General features: G+C 40.1%; 1 protein-coding gene across 1 annotated transcript in view; it reads right to left on the bottom strand.

Annotated features, from left to right (window-relative positions):
- Positions 1 to 16,736, bottom strand: part of PLB1 (phospholipase B1) — a 78,839-nt gene that overhangs the window by 55,960 nt on the left and 6,143 nt on the right. The window contains exons 5-16 of the mRNA XM_066180406.1: positions 15,866 to 15,897; positions 14,956 to 14,999; positions 13,889 to 13,973; positions 13,345 to 13,396; positions 12,109 to 12,195; positions 11,572 to 11,634; positions 10,195 to 10,277; positions 7,763 to 7,838; positions 7,003 to 7,107; positions 5,441 to 5,530; positions 1,138 to 1,200; positions 250 to 330 (exon numbers count right to left, since the gene is read on the bottom strand). Of these exons, the coding sequence (XP_066036503.1) occupies positions 250 to 330; positions 1,138 to 1,200; positions 5,441 to 5,530; positions 7,003 to 7,107; positions 7,763 to 7,838; positions 10,195 to 10,277; positions 11,572 to 11,634; positions 12,109 to 12,195; positions 13,345 to 13,396; positions 13,889 to 13,973; positions 14,956 to 14,999; positions 15,866 to 15,897 (861 nt within the window). The remainder of the gene's footprint in view (positions 1 to 249; positions 331 to 1,137; positions 1,201 to 5,440; positions 5,531 to 7,002; positions 7,108 to 7,762; positions 7,839 to 10,194; positions 10,278 to 11,571; positions 11,635 to 12,108; positions 12,196 to 13,344; positions 13,397 to 13,888; positions 13,974 to 14,955; positions 15,000 to 15,865; positions 15,898 to 16,736) is intronic.

Below are 16,736 nucleotides of genomic sequence, written 5' to 3'. Positions count from 1 at the left end.
TAGTGAAGGCAAGACTAACTTAGGTTAGCTGAACACATCTACCTTACTCACACTCTTACAAGAACCCACCAAGGAGAGAATGTGGTGTTAAACATCTGACTATATAGTCAAGCATGGAAGTAAAAAGCTGAAGTTTTGCATTTAGTTTTCCCAGGCAGCATTGTTTATTTAGGCTACAACATACTCTTTCCCACCTTCCCCACTGCCTGGAATATGGCCAGTCCATTGATGCAAACAGTCCTACTATACCTGAGATGTTTCTTTGGTGTTTGATGTCCTCAGGGAAGATGAGTAGTTACTATTTCTGTACGTAAACAAATATGGATTTTCCTGCAGAGTGAAGAGAGTATGTTTACCAACGCTAATGGAAACAGAGTCAGCTGACGTTAAAGTCTTCTGGCTACATTTTCCGAGAGAAAAAAATCTTTACAGTATTAATTTTTGTATGAACATTGCCTTAGTGAAGTAAACCAGGTTAAACTTGAAAGTTAAGCCCTGGTCTGAAGCCCTGTCCTAGGATGCTCTAGGCACAGCACCACTACCTGCCTTAAACCTAACATCAAACAAAACATAAAGTTCTATTTCTTTGATATTTTAATTGCTGCTCAGAAGCTTTTGGATGCCAGTAATATTTTATCACTATCAAATTACTGAAGTCAGAGCTTAAATGCAAAAGCATATAAGAACCTGTTCTTTGAACATGAGATGCTCCAATCCTAACTACTGACAGCTTCAGGGACTAAATTAGTGAAACGTGGCAGCAGAGGCATATCACAGAAAATCTAGATTATATAAAAAACATGGATTCAATTTTATTGGTGACACAAATTTGAATATTGATAATGCACCTCATACATGCAATTAATAAATTCAGATTAGCTAGATATATTTTTGGACCCCTAAAAAATCTGACAGAGATGATTTAACTAAATTTGGTCAAAAGTTCTTTTTTTCAGAGTGTCATCTGTAGAAAATAAAGACTCTGTGTCAATGAACTTTAGGAACACTCATTTTTTAACAGTGCAGTAACTTGGGCAAGTGCAGATTCCCAAGAACTTCAGAAAACAAAAACAGTATTTGAAAACTTGGAAATTCTGTAAAAAGTAAAATCACAGAATGGCAAGGAAGCCCTTTTACCTGGGACGGACACTGGACTGTTTTTGTGACACCATAAGGCTGCTTCTGTCCAACTGGCTGCATCTGCAAAGGGAGAGAACAAGAGAAATTGTACACATGCTGTGTGTGGGAAGGAAAGGAGAGCAGCAGCAATGAAAAGGCTCTAGTACCTGGAGTTTTCCATCAGGCTCATATACATAAATCTAAAAATATATATTTAAAAATTTCTTTTGCTTACGATAAATATTTATCTATGCATAATATACCACATGTATACCTACTAAAGCATGGAACTGAAAACGAGTCCTCTCACGTGAGCAGATTCTCTTGCCATCACGACTAAAACTTCCATCTAAACATTAATTTGGTTTTTGGGAATGCTGATTCTATAAGTGTTGATTGTTTATCCAACCTTTCAGAACTGTTTCATTCTACACTCTCACACGTTAGGCAACACCAAAAGGTGCTTTCCTACTCCATACAGAGGCTTAGTAACATTTATGTTTGTTGATCTTCTTGAAACAAGATGGAGAGGGGATTATTGCAGTGAAAAATTACGGAATTATTCAGAAAATACTGACAGCACCAAGGGGCAAATACCAAAAATAATCACTTCACCTGTTCAGGCAGCTTGCTGAGTGCTAATTAAATTGCAATCACACACAGAGGAATTGGCTGAAGGTTTAGATCCCTCAGTGCATGTCTGCTCAGCTTGGCACCAGCAGCTGCCAGAACCAGCAGCCCACACAAGAAACAGGATGCAAGGGACTGGAAAACACAACAGCAGCAGGCTTGATGTCACCAATACACTCTGGGCAGGAATGCTATATTCTATTTCGATTGTTCCATCAATGAAAATAATGGGAAAATTCAGAGAAATAGAGAAGAAACTCACAGAGTTTATATTGTTTGAGAGAAACATTTGAAGAAACAGTCTGCATTTTTGAGGGGGGCAGGAGGGGAATAAAATGAATTTCCCCAAATTGTGCAAAATAATGAAGTTCAGAGCAAAGATACATTGGGATACATTACCATCCTCCTAGGATGAAACAAAGTAGCTATTTAATCCCATTATCAAAAGAAAGTATGCTTCCAACACATAATCATCCCACAAAACAGGGGATACATACAATACAGTGTTTCTTGACTAGAAATTAAGTGAAAACAAGTATTAGATACTTGCATGTGTTGGGAGTTGGGTGACAAGAACAAATTTCTCTGGAAGGCAGTAAGTTCCAGGCTCAGGCACACTGTTCTCCCAGCAAAGACTGGCAGCTCCCATGCAGCTCAGCTGCATGGTCCCAGTCAGGGAATGGGGCACAAGGGCTCTGTTGTGGCCACCAACTCTCCCCCAGATTCTAGCACATCTGTCATGCAGGCCACTTAGTGTGGGTCTGCTCTGGTACTCAGCAGGTTTGGAGGCAGCACAAAGCCCTGATCACAGAATACAGGCATGGGCAGCCTCCAGCCATGCTGTTCACTTTTGGTTTTTTAGCTTCTCTTTTGGTTGTAGGATAGGGTTGGTAACACAAAAGAGTGCCAAAATACAAGAAGTTCCTACTCTTATGAAGTTCTTTACATATATGAATGGAGCTTTGCCTCAGATATATGCCCAGAGGTTAAATTGACTGATTTTGGCAAATGCCTAAAACCAGGCTCTCTGTGGCAAACATCAAAGCTGTCCAACTACACAGCCAACCTCTCTCAGCTTTTCCAGTGTCATTTATCTGACTGTTCTCTGGCCTGCTTAGCATATGAATTGCATTGGTCCTAGAGAGAACTGTTCCGGTTAAATATCCAGCCCTGCCCAGGACAAGCCCTTAGGACATGATGGCTCAGCTTCTCAGTCAGGCTGAAGTGCAGCTCTAAGGCCAATTGTCACTAGATTTTCAAGGTTTTGCCCTTTGGCCAATAAGCAGGTAATTTTTCCAGGAAAGAGTTTGGTACCAAGCTTCAATAGAAGGTCAGGACAGCCTGGCAGAGGGCAGGAGAAGGGAAACCTCTGAATGTAGTTTCATTCTGCAATGTTTCCTGATCCACAAGTCATGATCTTGATCTCCCATCAGCTCCCAAGACTGCATTATAGGTTCTTTTTCAATTTTTAAAGAAGTCAGCATAAACTGTTGGCTGGATTTCCCAGTAGAACTGGAGAGACCTTTACCAGGTGAGGGCACCTCCTAGTGCTTTTTATGCTGAATGCATCTTTCATATCTTCTTTTACATGACGACAGAATACAGGCAATCACAGGCAGATAAAGAAGCAACCCTGAAAGGCCCCATTCTGATGACTGCTAGCTGTACTCTGAAAAGTCCACTTAATCAAAGAGAAGTCAAAAACGATGGCAAAATGAGTTGAGGTGACTGTTAACATTTCCACAGTCTTCCTTCAAACCTGTGGCAAGATGTGGGTTTTCCACATTTTACTCCTCCTCCAGCTCACCTAGGCTGTCCCCTCAGTAGAGGAATCACCTCACAGTGAAAAACCACTGAAATAAAGCAAAGCAGGTATTTGTCTCCTTTATGACAATGTTTTAGTTCTGGTGGCTCCACAGCATGCTCACCACCCAAGTCTGGGTAACTGGCCCTGATGCAGCCAGCCTTGAAAGCACAGCTTTGTTTTGCATATGGTTTTACATCTCTGCTATTTCCACAAAATGCTCCTGGGCAATCAGAGTGACAAGGATAGAGTAACATGTCATAGAATGGGTTGCTCAAGGACAGAGCACAGGAGGACAAATAAAGTCTGTGCAGAAAAGGTTTAGAGACAGAAAAACGAAACAGAAGGGATCTATTTTATGATGGAAGAACTGAGGTAGGAGCAGTGACACCATGACAAGGAATATCACAGATAACAGCAAAGGAGATAAATGCACCCAGCATGGCGGTTCCAAGGTTACCACTGCAACAGCTTATCAATTTTTAACTCCTTGGATCCTACTAATTAACTAAAGTCCTTTTAACTTTAACTAAAAGATAACATTTTATTGACGCATCTGTACTATTCTTCTAGATATATCATCTGGTGGAATAGAAGCCTCCTCCTGCAAATTCTGCTTCTTTAAATGATCAGGGCTACAACAACATTGCTTAAATTAGCATAAAAGAAAACAAGAACATGCCAATATGTATGAGTTTATTTTTAAATGTGGTTTATGAGAAGGTTGTTGCAGTATAGACTTTTTTTCCTTCATGCTTAGGATAATTTGGACAGACTCAAAAATAGTAGGTACTCTCCAAAGAAAATCTTATTAACACATGGACTGCAAAACAAGAAAAAAAGTCTTTTCTATTTCATCTAATTTAATTGGCCATTGAAGATTCTTTTTAATTAAAGAAGACATTACATGTGTTATAAGGTTACTAGAAAAAGAAACTGGAAACACAGAAAGCTTCTAAAAAGAAACAGTAGAATCAACATTTTACCTAAAACAATGCATGTAAGGGCATATCCAAACAGTAGCATCCTGCTTAGCTCTGTTGACCCCAAACCCACATACCTGGCAGTTTGTCTCGTTCATATTGAAAAACAACTCACATTTCTCCACTTGCCCCTATAATCAATTTTAAAGTGCAAACTCCTCCAGCTGTACATGCATCCACTCAGTCTCACACACACAAATGCTGCATGTCAGCAGCTCAAGCCTGCAGCAGGAAACAGCCCCCTACAGAATCGGCCATGGTGATCAAGGTCGAGTGGGTCAGAAAGTTCACATTTCTTCCAGACAACCTCTCCTACTGATACAAACACCATTTTCTGGCTTTCCTCAGCTGGAGAGAACATCCAACTCTAGAGGACATAACGAGCTCCTCAAGGTTGTTTCCGCCTTTTTCACTATGAGCAACAGCAGCACAAAGATGATGGTTAAGGAGGAGACAGTGGTATAAGATTAGTTAATAAAGAATGGTGGGGGATGCAGGATAGAGGACAGAGTAGACAGGAGTATAATTGCTATAATATCAGGTTAGGACAAGCCTTAGTCATCCTGTGCTGTGCTGTCAAAGAGGTAAGATTAGCAAAAATAGGACCTGTCACAGTTCATTTACTCCATGAGGCTTCCCAAAGGGCTACTTTGAAAACCTTTCTAAAAAGTTCTTAGTAGAAAGTAGCAGCAGGGTGAGATTTGTCTTGGAAGTCTTGGAAGTGTAGGGAATTTAGCATTATTCAAGAGCAGCCTCCCTGCACAGCTGAGGATAGCAGTCATGGGATAATTCTTGTATTCTTCCTTCCCCTGCCTCACTGCTACTGAAAGCCTGGCTCGTGCAGGGTTGCTACCAGGCATCTGGACCAAGTTCAGCAAGAAACAGTCTCTGTGGCACTGCTTACCATGTTGTTCCAGAGGCCCACAGCCATGAAAATATAATCTTCCAGAATTTCCACTTGTGTCTTTGATGTGGTAATCAAATCATCCTTGCCCTGAAAGAGAAAGTACTTTGAGTATCACAAAATAATTAAGAGTATGGAAAGATGAGATACTCAGCCACAAAACTTCCCAATCTATAAAATAATATTCATATTCACAAGAAAAATCATTCTTTGGTATTCTCATTAAGCCACTTGCCACTGATCCCAGTTACTCCTGGTGTGTCAAGACATGAAAGATGCTGGTTTTGTAAATGATTTTTGCACATCAACAGGACAAGAAGAGCAGAGTAACAACACAGCATGATCACAACAGTGACACAGAATAGAACAGGAAGACATAGATGTGAACACATGAATCATTTCGAATAAACAACATTTCTTCTAGTTTACATGTGCATTTAAAGATTAGAAACATGCAGAATTTGTCTTAAGAGGGCATGTTGAATTTTAAATGAAATGTAGCTGTTGGAAGAGTTTGGAAGGCTACACATGGTGGCCTGCAGGTGTACCACAAGTCAGAAGAAACAAAGAATACACCTATATGATGGTATTTAAAGAAATAACAGAGCAAATTACAGACAGAAAAAGTAATGCCATAAAAGTTAGAAGTCTGCTATTTGCATATGGACCAGCCATCTACAAAAAAAAAAAAAAAAAAAGCCTGGCAAAAGATGACCCCAGCAGCAAAAAGAAGATTTTGCAACATAGCAAATCCTTTCTTTTCCTGGAAGAAAAATTTCTTCTCCCAGTTCACTTTGTTCTGATACTGAGCTGAGGGGAGCAATGAAATTACCACCAATTCATGGAGCTATCATGATGCTCAAAAACCCACACCATGAGTCACTACCAACCTATATTACAAAAAACCACCTAATGTGATAGATTTTGATACCTCACTCCAAGAGAGCCATTGTCCAGAAAGTAATACTTTCCCTCTTCATTGCCAGATCTTAGACAGCCTTGACCTTTCAACTTCCCTTTAAAGATCAGTTATGACAAAACCATGCCTGACATCCTGGGCAAGCCCATCTTCATTCTCCACTGCCTACACCAGAAAAAAAAGTCTGAGTTCCCAGACGCATTGCAGGGAAATAACTGTACTTTCCAAAATAGTTTACAAACACGTTTATCTTTTGTCCTTCTAACCCTTTAAAAAACTTACCATTATCCACTTTTTGCCTTTGTTTTCAAACACATGAGCCTAATCAGGGACGAATATGGTGATGACTACAAAGATATGGAAAAATTAGCAGCAGACACTTGGGACTTTAGGTGCAGAGATGCCATTGCTAGATTTATCCTGGAGCATAGCATTTAAAAACCACAGGATTTCTGACTGGTGCTGTTTACATCAAGTTCTACTCTCAGGACTTCTGTGTCTGATCCTGAGGTGTGTTCTTCCTGTGCCTGACTACCCTTGTCTTCCAGAATTACACAGCCTAGGACAGGAAAACATGCTGAATATTGCAGTCAGTCTCAGCAGACACAAACCAGAAAGAATGGAGCAGCTTGAGTTTACCCACCAGTCTAAGCAGCAGATTTCTTCCTTGAAAAGAAGGCTGAAGAACAACAGTGAAGTCATCCTTTTGTTCAAACCTCTCAGACTCCAGTAGTTTTTCCAAAGCATCCTAAATCAACAACCATTTAATGAGATAAGTATTATCGGGTAGAGAATGCAACGTATGCGCAATTCACCAGGGCTTAAAGTAAATTTAAATTATCCCCATCCCTAATAAACCACAGAAATAGAATTGTGTAATCCAGAACAAAGACAGTAACTTAATGAAATCTTGTCACACAACAACTGGAAAATCCTTGTAGCTATGAGAAAGATGGTTTATCATCATTTTCTTTCAAAGGGGGCAGCAAGCTTAGCAAGGCAATGAAATGTCATGTTTATTGCCACCCTGGCATGTTTAAAAGAAACTCTAGCACAACTGCTTTTGTCTTAACAGAATATTTCCTTCTTCTAAATCATGTGGCATTTTACTGGACAAGATGGATCATTTCTCTGATGGGATATGAAAAATCCTAGGTTGCCAAAAGTTATATAGACATTTAATACTTCAAGAGATACTAAGGTCACTAAGGTACAGAGAGAACTTTAGCCAATATTCCTGAGGTAAGAAGTGGGATCAGGATTGCCATGGATATGTGATAGAAAGGCTGATACTCAACTTCCTCACTGCTATTCCTCCCTTAACTCCTTGCTTCAGGCCAATCTGGAAAATGAATAGACACGTCTAGCAATATGAGAGCCAAACAACACAGAAGATGCCATACCTGATAGGACCACCTCAGTATGCTATCATGTAATGTGGAGTGTTCAACATAATTACACTGATTCCTGCCTGGATTGCTGCAGAAAAGAATTAAAAACATGAAAGACATGGTGAACTTTTGATATACAAGGTGGATAGCATGAATTCTTTTAAGCCACTGACAAGCACATGCTATAGACTAAATTGTTATATGTGTAGAAAAGGCTACATGGAACATGCTAATTTTTGATATAAACATAGAATGATATATATTCCCGTATCCAGAGCTTTGTATCTCTTTTTGATTCGAAAGCCTAGTCAGTTGACAAGTATGCCAGACTTAGATTAGCACAGGATCTCACAAGCTAGCAACATGCTCAAGCTTAAAATAGCAGCTGCACTGCTTTTCAAACATTTCCCTCTCTGTAGTCACACAGGAAAAATGAACAAACTCAAAACACTTCCACTGGAACCTTTTTCTTTAGTATTTGGCATGAAGATGTGCATCTAGAAACATGGATGGAAGCTGCAGAAGGTTATCCTTGCTAAAAGATGACTGGCACTGCCAGATTTCTGACCTGCATAGTCAGAGGGGTATATTGCATATTTTTGAAGCCAGATGGAGAATTCTGAGAGTTCCCAAAGGTGTAGACGGGAACAATATAAGATACATATAAGATTAGTCAGGTTCCAGCAAATACATATTCCCTTGAAATTTCCCGGGTGGACTAGAATTTGAGAAAGTTTCTGGGGGGTTTGCAGATATAAGCAATAAGTATGTGTCAGGATCTTTTTCACAGAGCTCTAGCTAAACCCATAAAATTAGAGTTTTCTGATAAAGTGTAATTATCACTGCTGGTGAAGGAAAGAAATACAAACTCAGGACCAGAATCTTACCCAAGCCTAACAGAGGAACCTCATAAAATACATTAAGACAGTTACATGCCTAAAAATAGGGTTCATACATTACTTTTAGTGCAGATGCTTCTAGTTAGTAAGAACCAGAAGTCTAAACCTCATTATGTACCAAACTTCAATGCCTAAAATTAAAGCATGGAAGTGTCAACCACTATTATCCTCTTTGAATCCTGAAATTTCATATTTTGATATGGATTTATATTTTTCTCTCAGAGCACAGTTCATAACGACAACTTAGTAACCAAACACTGGAGGTCCTTATCTGGGTGAGGATCTGAATGTTAGAAGCCATCTAACAAACTTGTGGGAACTGTGTTTATCTACCAGATAAACACAGCTATGAGAGCATGCTGACAATAAGAAAGCAAATTGCCTTAAGTACAAAAAGAAATAAAAATTCCGCAGAGGAAAAAAATAGATCTGTTTAATTTTATATTTAAGGCCTTCAATATGTGGCAATGCCCATATTCCTAAACAAATCTTTTCCACATTTCTCACATCTTTTCCCTTCATGTTTGTGCAGGAGAAATAAGCTAGAGTGCCCCATGCAGTTGCTTTTGACAGGGAAAGCTTCTCCTCTCTTTGTATTTGTTAGGTACATGGTTACATAGCAGCCAGACCTCTTCCCCCGCTCCATCAGACCGTCCCTGAGGTTGTATGCTTGCAAAGCTTGTGAAACACTTCAGGATGACTATATTAGTACATATGGTGTCCTATGCCACAAGCACAGGCAAAAAAAATAATTACTGTGGAGTAATCTCACCAGCTGTAAACTACTCCACCATAACTGCTCATGTGCACACTCCTACTCCATACTAAATCGGGACACAAACTACTCACACTTGTGTTACAAAGTACTGAGAAAGACAGATAAATAGATGCAGTTACCATAAGGAACTGACAACTTGGATGTTCTCTACCCTGGCATACCTTAAACCCAAGTGGAATCTTTCCAATAGCTTGATAATGTCCGTTAAAATCAGTTGCTCATTTTGTGAACATTGATATGTAGAAATTTAAACTTCTGAAGCATCTACAGAGCTTCTGACTTGAGAGTTGCAGAAAAAAAGTATCATTGAATAAAAAAAACTGGGGGTAGTTAGATGGTGCAGTTTTGTGACCATAATCTAAGCGCTGGGTCTGGCTGGGATGGAGTTAATTTTCCTCATAGCAGCCCATATGGTGCTGTGTTTTGGATTTGTGGCTAAAACTGTTGATAAAAAACCAATGCTTTGGCTCTTGGTGAGCAGTGCTTGTACAGTGTTGAGGCTTTCTCTTTTTCCTTAACTCTGACCCAATACTTAAATATGCTGTCCAATTTAATAGGATTAAAAGCACTAGCTTCCTAGTAAAATATATCTTTCAGAGAGAGTATATCAGAAACAAAGGGAATACTTAAAATCTCTTACATATTTTTGTATTAAGGGCAGAAAAACAGCTCAGCAGACTGTATCTCAGTCATAAAGTCAGTGCATACATAGCTATTTGTTGAACACCAGCAGGAGACAGTGACAAGAAGTTAAAGAAACCTGTTACCTGGCATTACTGTAATCTTGGCATGCAAGAGAGGCAGTTGTGAGCTCAGTGGAATCAACTAGATTTAGGAAGGCCTTGGGAACCTGCAGTAATAAAGTAAAAATTATTTGTGCTAGACTTGCAATTAAAGATCAGCAAGCAGCAATTACGGTAACTTACGTCTACAACTTCACATGTATTACCTCTGGCCTGGGATTCTGCTTACATAAAATCCATGATCTAAGCCTTTGCCAAGTCTGTCCTGAACCCTGCTCCTATGCCTGCAATCTAGGATCATCATTTATGAAGTACTTGTGACCATGTTTTCTTGACTGAGATACAACAATTCATTTTACATAACCAAAATGGCCACCAGCCAACTAAACTGAACTCAGATGAACTTGGGACTACCATTTTTGTGGCAACACAGCAATGCAAAGCTGGGGACAAAACATCCTGTATAACAGCACAAGCACTCATGCAACCCACCATACCTCTCCCCCATGCAGAAAGCAGCTTTTCATTTACATAAAGATATTTCACTTTTTCAAGTGCACATAAACAGATTCTGGAAATAATAGTGGAGAGAATCTGAAGAGAATGTGTGGCTGGAATTTCCCCCATACACAACATTTGTCAAAGTCATTTGGAGAAAAACGAGTGGTTGTGGTCTGAGGCAACCAAACTGTAGCAGGTTTAGAATATGCTGTAGGCCTTCAATGCAGCAAAACAAAATTATTGGAAGATGCTAGTGAAATAATTCAGTTACACAGTTTATAGTCTGCTTTAGTAGTAATCTATCCTCATCAAGTCTACTATCATTAGTAGACCAAGACACAGCACAGAACACTTCCCAGAAACCATCCTAGATAAGCAGATAATTCTTAGCTCAGCCAGCTGGAAACCTTTAGAAAGGCTGGTATTTTTAAATGAACACCAAAAAGGAAAAAACGTCTATTACATGTATTTTAAAGGATGTCTTACCTGTTCTGTAAAAGTCCTCACCAAGTAGTTAGCAGCCTGTACACTGCCTAGGTGTTCCACACCAGTAATTAGATATCAGTGACTTTCACCAACAGACCATTTACACATAACTTTCAGACCTACGCAGACCTACTCCAATTTTCACAGAAGTAATTTTAAAAATAGCCAAACATTGAGTGGTACATTAGCTTGTGTTGCAAAACAGAGCAGTTACCCACCCAACCTTTCTGTTTGCATGTGTCCGCTTTTTAAAGACGGGAGTAAAACAGTGAAAACAAATGGAGTTAGTGGGTTGAAGTCAATGGGACTGGTGTTCTAAGTCATGTGAAGGGTGGCACAAGCCCTAGTCTAGTAGTGGAGACTGGAAAAATACACAAAGGATTCACCTATTCAGGGTTGATAAATACATCTTACCTTCTTATACAAAAAATCCAAGACAGGCCTAAGTTTTTCCAGGTTTTCCGATATGCACTCCTTCTGTAAATGAGATGAGAAAGTCCATCAAAACTAGTAGAAAAAACAGTTATCCATTTCCTAAAAGTCACAAACTCTGTGTATTGAGCTGTGCACTGAAGAATCACTCTATTCTAAATTCAGCCTTAGCCAGCAACAAGTAAATAACATGGGAACTAGTCTTGTAATTTAACTGCCTATAAATAAACAACTTGACATATAGTAAAAAAAGACAGCGATAGGGACGAAAAGTATCTTTATACTTGAAGGTGGAAAACAGTTGTTCTTCTAAGACACCTCAGACTAGGGATGGCAAATTAAGTACAGATGTTCATAAATACAAAACACATCATGAGCCAGGAGCTTACATCATTAGATTGAAGCATTCCCACATCCCAGACCTAACTACTCCTTTGGTTCCCTGTGGCAGAGAGCAGAGTATGGGAAAGGGTCTTAACTACCTGCCCTGGCTGCTAAACCACCCCACAAAGTTCTTACCAGTTGTGTGGAAGCATAGGAGGAACATGGGCTTTCAGCACTGAAAAATACTGTGATCAGTTTCCAGTCATTTTGGAAGTCCATCATCTGGGAGAAAAAAAATAAAGGAATAGGATGACAGGTGATCTGTTTGCAATTTTCCTTTCTCACACACAGCTTGCTGTGGGTTCAAAACCAGAGAGACCAAGCAGCAGTCCACAGCCCAACGCTGGCCATCTTGGTCCCTTCCATTTGACAAGCCATCCAGCTTTTCCTTAGAGGGCACAGCAAACGGATGGTTAAGCATCAAATACTACAATTAAATCTGTACACACATCTACAAAAAGCTCAGGACAGAGCCTGAAATTGCTGCTGCCATGGAAGACTCTATTGGAAAAGATGGGCTTGACAGCTTAGCACAGAACTTGATGTTTCCCTCCATCACTGTTGCAGCTTGCCAACAGGATTACTGTACATGAATTGCTGAGAAGGGGTCACACTAAGTGGAACAAAGACTGGCATAAAAAAATCTGAGCTAGAGCCCTGCTCAGCTGTGCTGTGTTTATTAGGGAATGCTGAACAATCCTGAAGAGCCTTGGTTAGAAACACACAGTTTCACAAACATGCATGCTAAATCCCTGTAGTGCAAAGAGGCAACAGCAGAATTGCCTTGGCAATTACATTTTCCCATTACTTCAAGACGATTTTACAAAATAACATCATGGTTAAGAATAAAGGAGAAATGAATGCTTAAAGCTCCAGGATGGGACCTAAAAAGCACTCAGCCATGAATGATAATTCAAGCTCTCACCAGCATCAGCCAAAGCATAGCTAGGTCTTTATTCTCCTTTTTGAAAATATGTTCCTAAAAGACCAAAAAGGAACTGAAGAGACAAATCCTAAGAATTATTATTTTGGGTTGGCTTCTCAGAAACACTGGCACGGTTACAGAGTGGAGCTAGCAGAAGTCTCACATCTTCAGCCAACAGAAAGTAAACATATTGGCTTCCCTACCAAGCTCTTCAGCTGCTTTGACAAAAGTAAAAAAGGTGGGATCCTTTCAGAACAAAACTCTGCACTTGAAAGGCACAGAACTGATTCTTATTTACAACATAAAGACTGCAGTCCGTTAACCTCAAGAGATGGCATTTTCTGTTTTAAAAAGATATTTGAGTGCTGTTTAAGTATTAAACAACTTTTCTGCCTTTTTCTGCTTCAACACCATGCTTTCTGAATTGTCCTGCACTTTAAACAAACCTGATCCACTTTCATGAGCTCCACTATTTCTTCAGCTTGATGCAGGAGGTCTCTGAAAAGCAGGAAGGAAGAGAGAAATTATGAAGGCATCAGTAAGGTTAAAGCTTTGGCTGATTTTTACCATTGAATCAAACAACATTTGTGGATTCAGGTTGGATTGATCTTTTCTCTCTCAAATGTGTTAAGATTAGACAACTGACTGTGCTACCCAGGGAGTTTTGGGTGATTAGTTCATATTCAGGTGACTTTCAGACACATGCACTTAGATGAAAACAGCAGCTTAGTAGGCACACCTCAACTTCCATCTGAGCCAAAAATTTGTTCTGCAGCTATAAAGAGACCTGTTGTTAACTCAGGTGATACAGACCCCAAAGCGGGGCTTTGTTCCTCCTGATTCTGACAGGTGCCAGCTGAGCCACAGTGACCACCTCTGCCAATACTGACCATATTCTGCGCCCAGTGAAGTGTTCCAGCATCAAAGATTTCCATCCTTCCCCTTGCCAGCTGTACATCAATTGCCCAGCCAAAAGCCCCTCAGACTCACCTGGCTTGGCTGTCTGGCATCTCTCCCTCTGTGCCAGGCGGAGGGGAGAGATGTAGGACCGAGGGGTTGAAGGCGCTAATGAGACCTGAATGACACACACAGGTTAGGTGATTTCTGCATCCAACAGACCCTACTCTGCTGATTCATTAAACACAACTAAACAGCACAACTAAACATGTAAAGTCAGAGGATCCCTTGGTGTCATCTAAACCAAGACACTTGGCAAGTACGAGAGGTATGCCCAAGCCCCTCCTACAGCTGTTTTTCTTGGTTTTGTTCCTCACCTTCAGAAGTGAAGGCTTGAGGTCTGAGTTTGCCTCCAGACTCAGGTCAAAAACCTCCATCCTCATCTCATGTCAGCCACAATTATTGTAAGTGGGCTTAAATAGAGGCAGCTGGAGAAATGAAGCTACTGGGAAAGGCTACCCAGGGAGACTCATAAAACACCAATGAGTTGCCATGTTTTAAACCCCTTTTACAGGGAAATGGATGTCACACCAAGGAGTTAAGACACTAGGGAGATGATCTGGAGAACAGGACCAGCTATATATTACACCGCACTTCAGTGGGCATGAAAGTTTTACTTGCCATACCCTTTAAGCAAGTAAAGGTTGCCTTCAGAGACAGCCAATAGGCAACAAATTCTCAGATGTGGTGCATCTAAGGCAGTCCCAGTGTAAATCCTAAGCACATGGCACTCCTGGGCAGGCAAACCCACACAAGATTTTACCAGGTCAGCATGGTCCACAAGCACACACCAGCAAGAGTGTGTGTAGTGGGTACAAATAAGAGGCCAAAAACCCCCTGTTGGGCATTTAAGGATCTTGCAGCAGTCTGTCACACGTCTTCTTCACTGCTGTTTGTCTATCTAGTCTCTTTAAAGCCATTATGGACAACCCGAGCTGGCTGTACTCATGTCCCCAGGTACACCACTCCTAAGCTTCCCTTATACCCCTGCAGTGTGTGCCTGGGTTGCACCTGTTCTGCAGCCCAGCAGAGCCCTGGGGCTTCTGCCAGCAAGCTGTTAAATTAATCTGCTGAAGTTTTAGTGTGACAGCAAGACGCACCTGCTAAAGTTGCCACGCTTAGTTCAAGGAAGTCCTTTCCTGTGCTATAGAAAGGGAAGAGAAAACAGGAAGTTCCTGTTATTACATTTCTCAAAGAAAAATTATATTACACCACAACCTCAATTTCTTATTAGTTATGCTGCATCTCAGAGTGAAATTCATGGCAGCTGCTGCAAGTAAGAATGGAGCCTTTCTTTTCCCAAAACTGTCATGTCATCAGCTACTGCTGAGTAAAAACACAGTCTAGGATCCCAGTTTTTTGTGTGTCTGCACCCTCTGCATGTTGCTGTACTTGTGCTTGCTTATACATAAAGTGATGCAGGGGCCTCTCTGTGTATACCCACATAAAAGTGGACACAGATGTTTATGCAACCATTAAAAAAACCTTAGTATTTTAAAGTTTTTCTGTGCAGCACTAAATCCTCATCCAGGATGCTGTGACTCAAAAGATATGTACAGACCTGCAACTGTAGCCAAAAGTTCACTCACTGATTTAGATCTGCTACAGGGGCATGAAAGAAGGAAATGGGGTAAAGCTTGCCCATGAAACACTGGGAGTCAGCCAAGTAGAGGACAGGGTATCAGGGTTCTTTCTTAGCTCTGATAAATCCCTGGTTTCTAATCTCTAACTAGTGATTTATGACATTTACTGCCTAGGATTTATCACAGAGCAATGATTCTTAATCAAGGATATTGCAAATCTAAGGTAATTCTATATCCTGCATAAGTACAAAAAAATTGTTACCAAAGGAAAGGAAAAGTTTCAGTGTCTCAAAATACTTTCTATTTTACATAGGCTTTCTCCTCCACTCTTTAAAACAATAAAAAAATTACTTGGGCCTAACTCTGCACTGCAATATTATAGAGGTTAGGATAATTAAACTTTAAAAAGTTAACTATTAATTGTTACCTTTGGAGTAAATCCTCACCAGATCCTGGTGTCTGTGAACAAAGAAGCAATAAGATTAATATTAAGCAAAGTATAAACTAGACCTACATATGCTGTTCCCCTACCATATTTCAGTCCTGTTAGAGACAGTATTGTCTTCCACATACTCTTCTCCATTGTGTTGTAATCATTCACAGATTTATATTATTTTCCAGAACTTCCCTATTGCAGTGCATTTTCATAATCTGGTAATCCTTCCTCAGTTAATGCTTTCATTAATGATTTTTTACACATGGCTTAAAATAGAATTTGATTACTTGAAATCAAATTCCATAAAACAAAATGCTGTTCTAGACCAAATTTCTCTGGATTTACTCCTACTCCTTTTCAACAAGGGACATAACCTGAAGTAATTTAGATAATTTACATGGATGGCACTCAGAAGGGTGTCTTAAAAAGAAACAACATCAATAGAGGAACTTCACTGATTTCAGAGAGTTTGACGAGGAGACAGTGACAGAGATGTTTGCTCTAGGAAAGCAAACATCCCTTAAAAGAAGGTCATTTACACGTTTTTTCTATGACACCCCCACCAACAACACAGACACCGGCACAAAGACTTGCTCCAAAGGGTCGTGCACCTGAGATGGGTGAAGCACCTTTGCATTCAGGACAATAATTTTTTTCAAAAAAGCGAGGTACTCACAAGGAGTCCAGAAGTGCTGATTTTCTAAAAGAAAAGTATGATATTTGATAGATACCATCTCAAATTTGAAAGTTGTTCTGTAATAAGGGGGACTCTCCCCTATTTTTCACAGCTGCAGCTTCTCCAGTGGCTATCAGTTTTTGCTCTACAGGCGTTTCTATGCTTCCTCAAATCTTGAGAATTGTG

The sequence above is a fragment of the Chamaea fasciata genome, unplaced genomic scaffold (assembly GCF_029207755.1).
Source record: "Chamaea fasciata isolate MVZ Bird 193981 ecotype frontalis unplaced genomic scaffold, bChaFas1.0.hap1 SCAF_3, whole genome shotgun sequence".
In the NCBI taxonomy this organism is placed as follows: Eukaryota; Metazoa; Chordata; class Aves; order Passeriformes; family Sylviidae; genus Chamaea; species Chamaea fasciata.
This window is presented reverse-complemented; position numbering and strand designations above follow the sequence as displayed.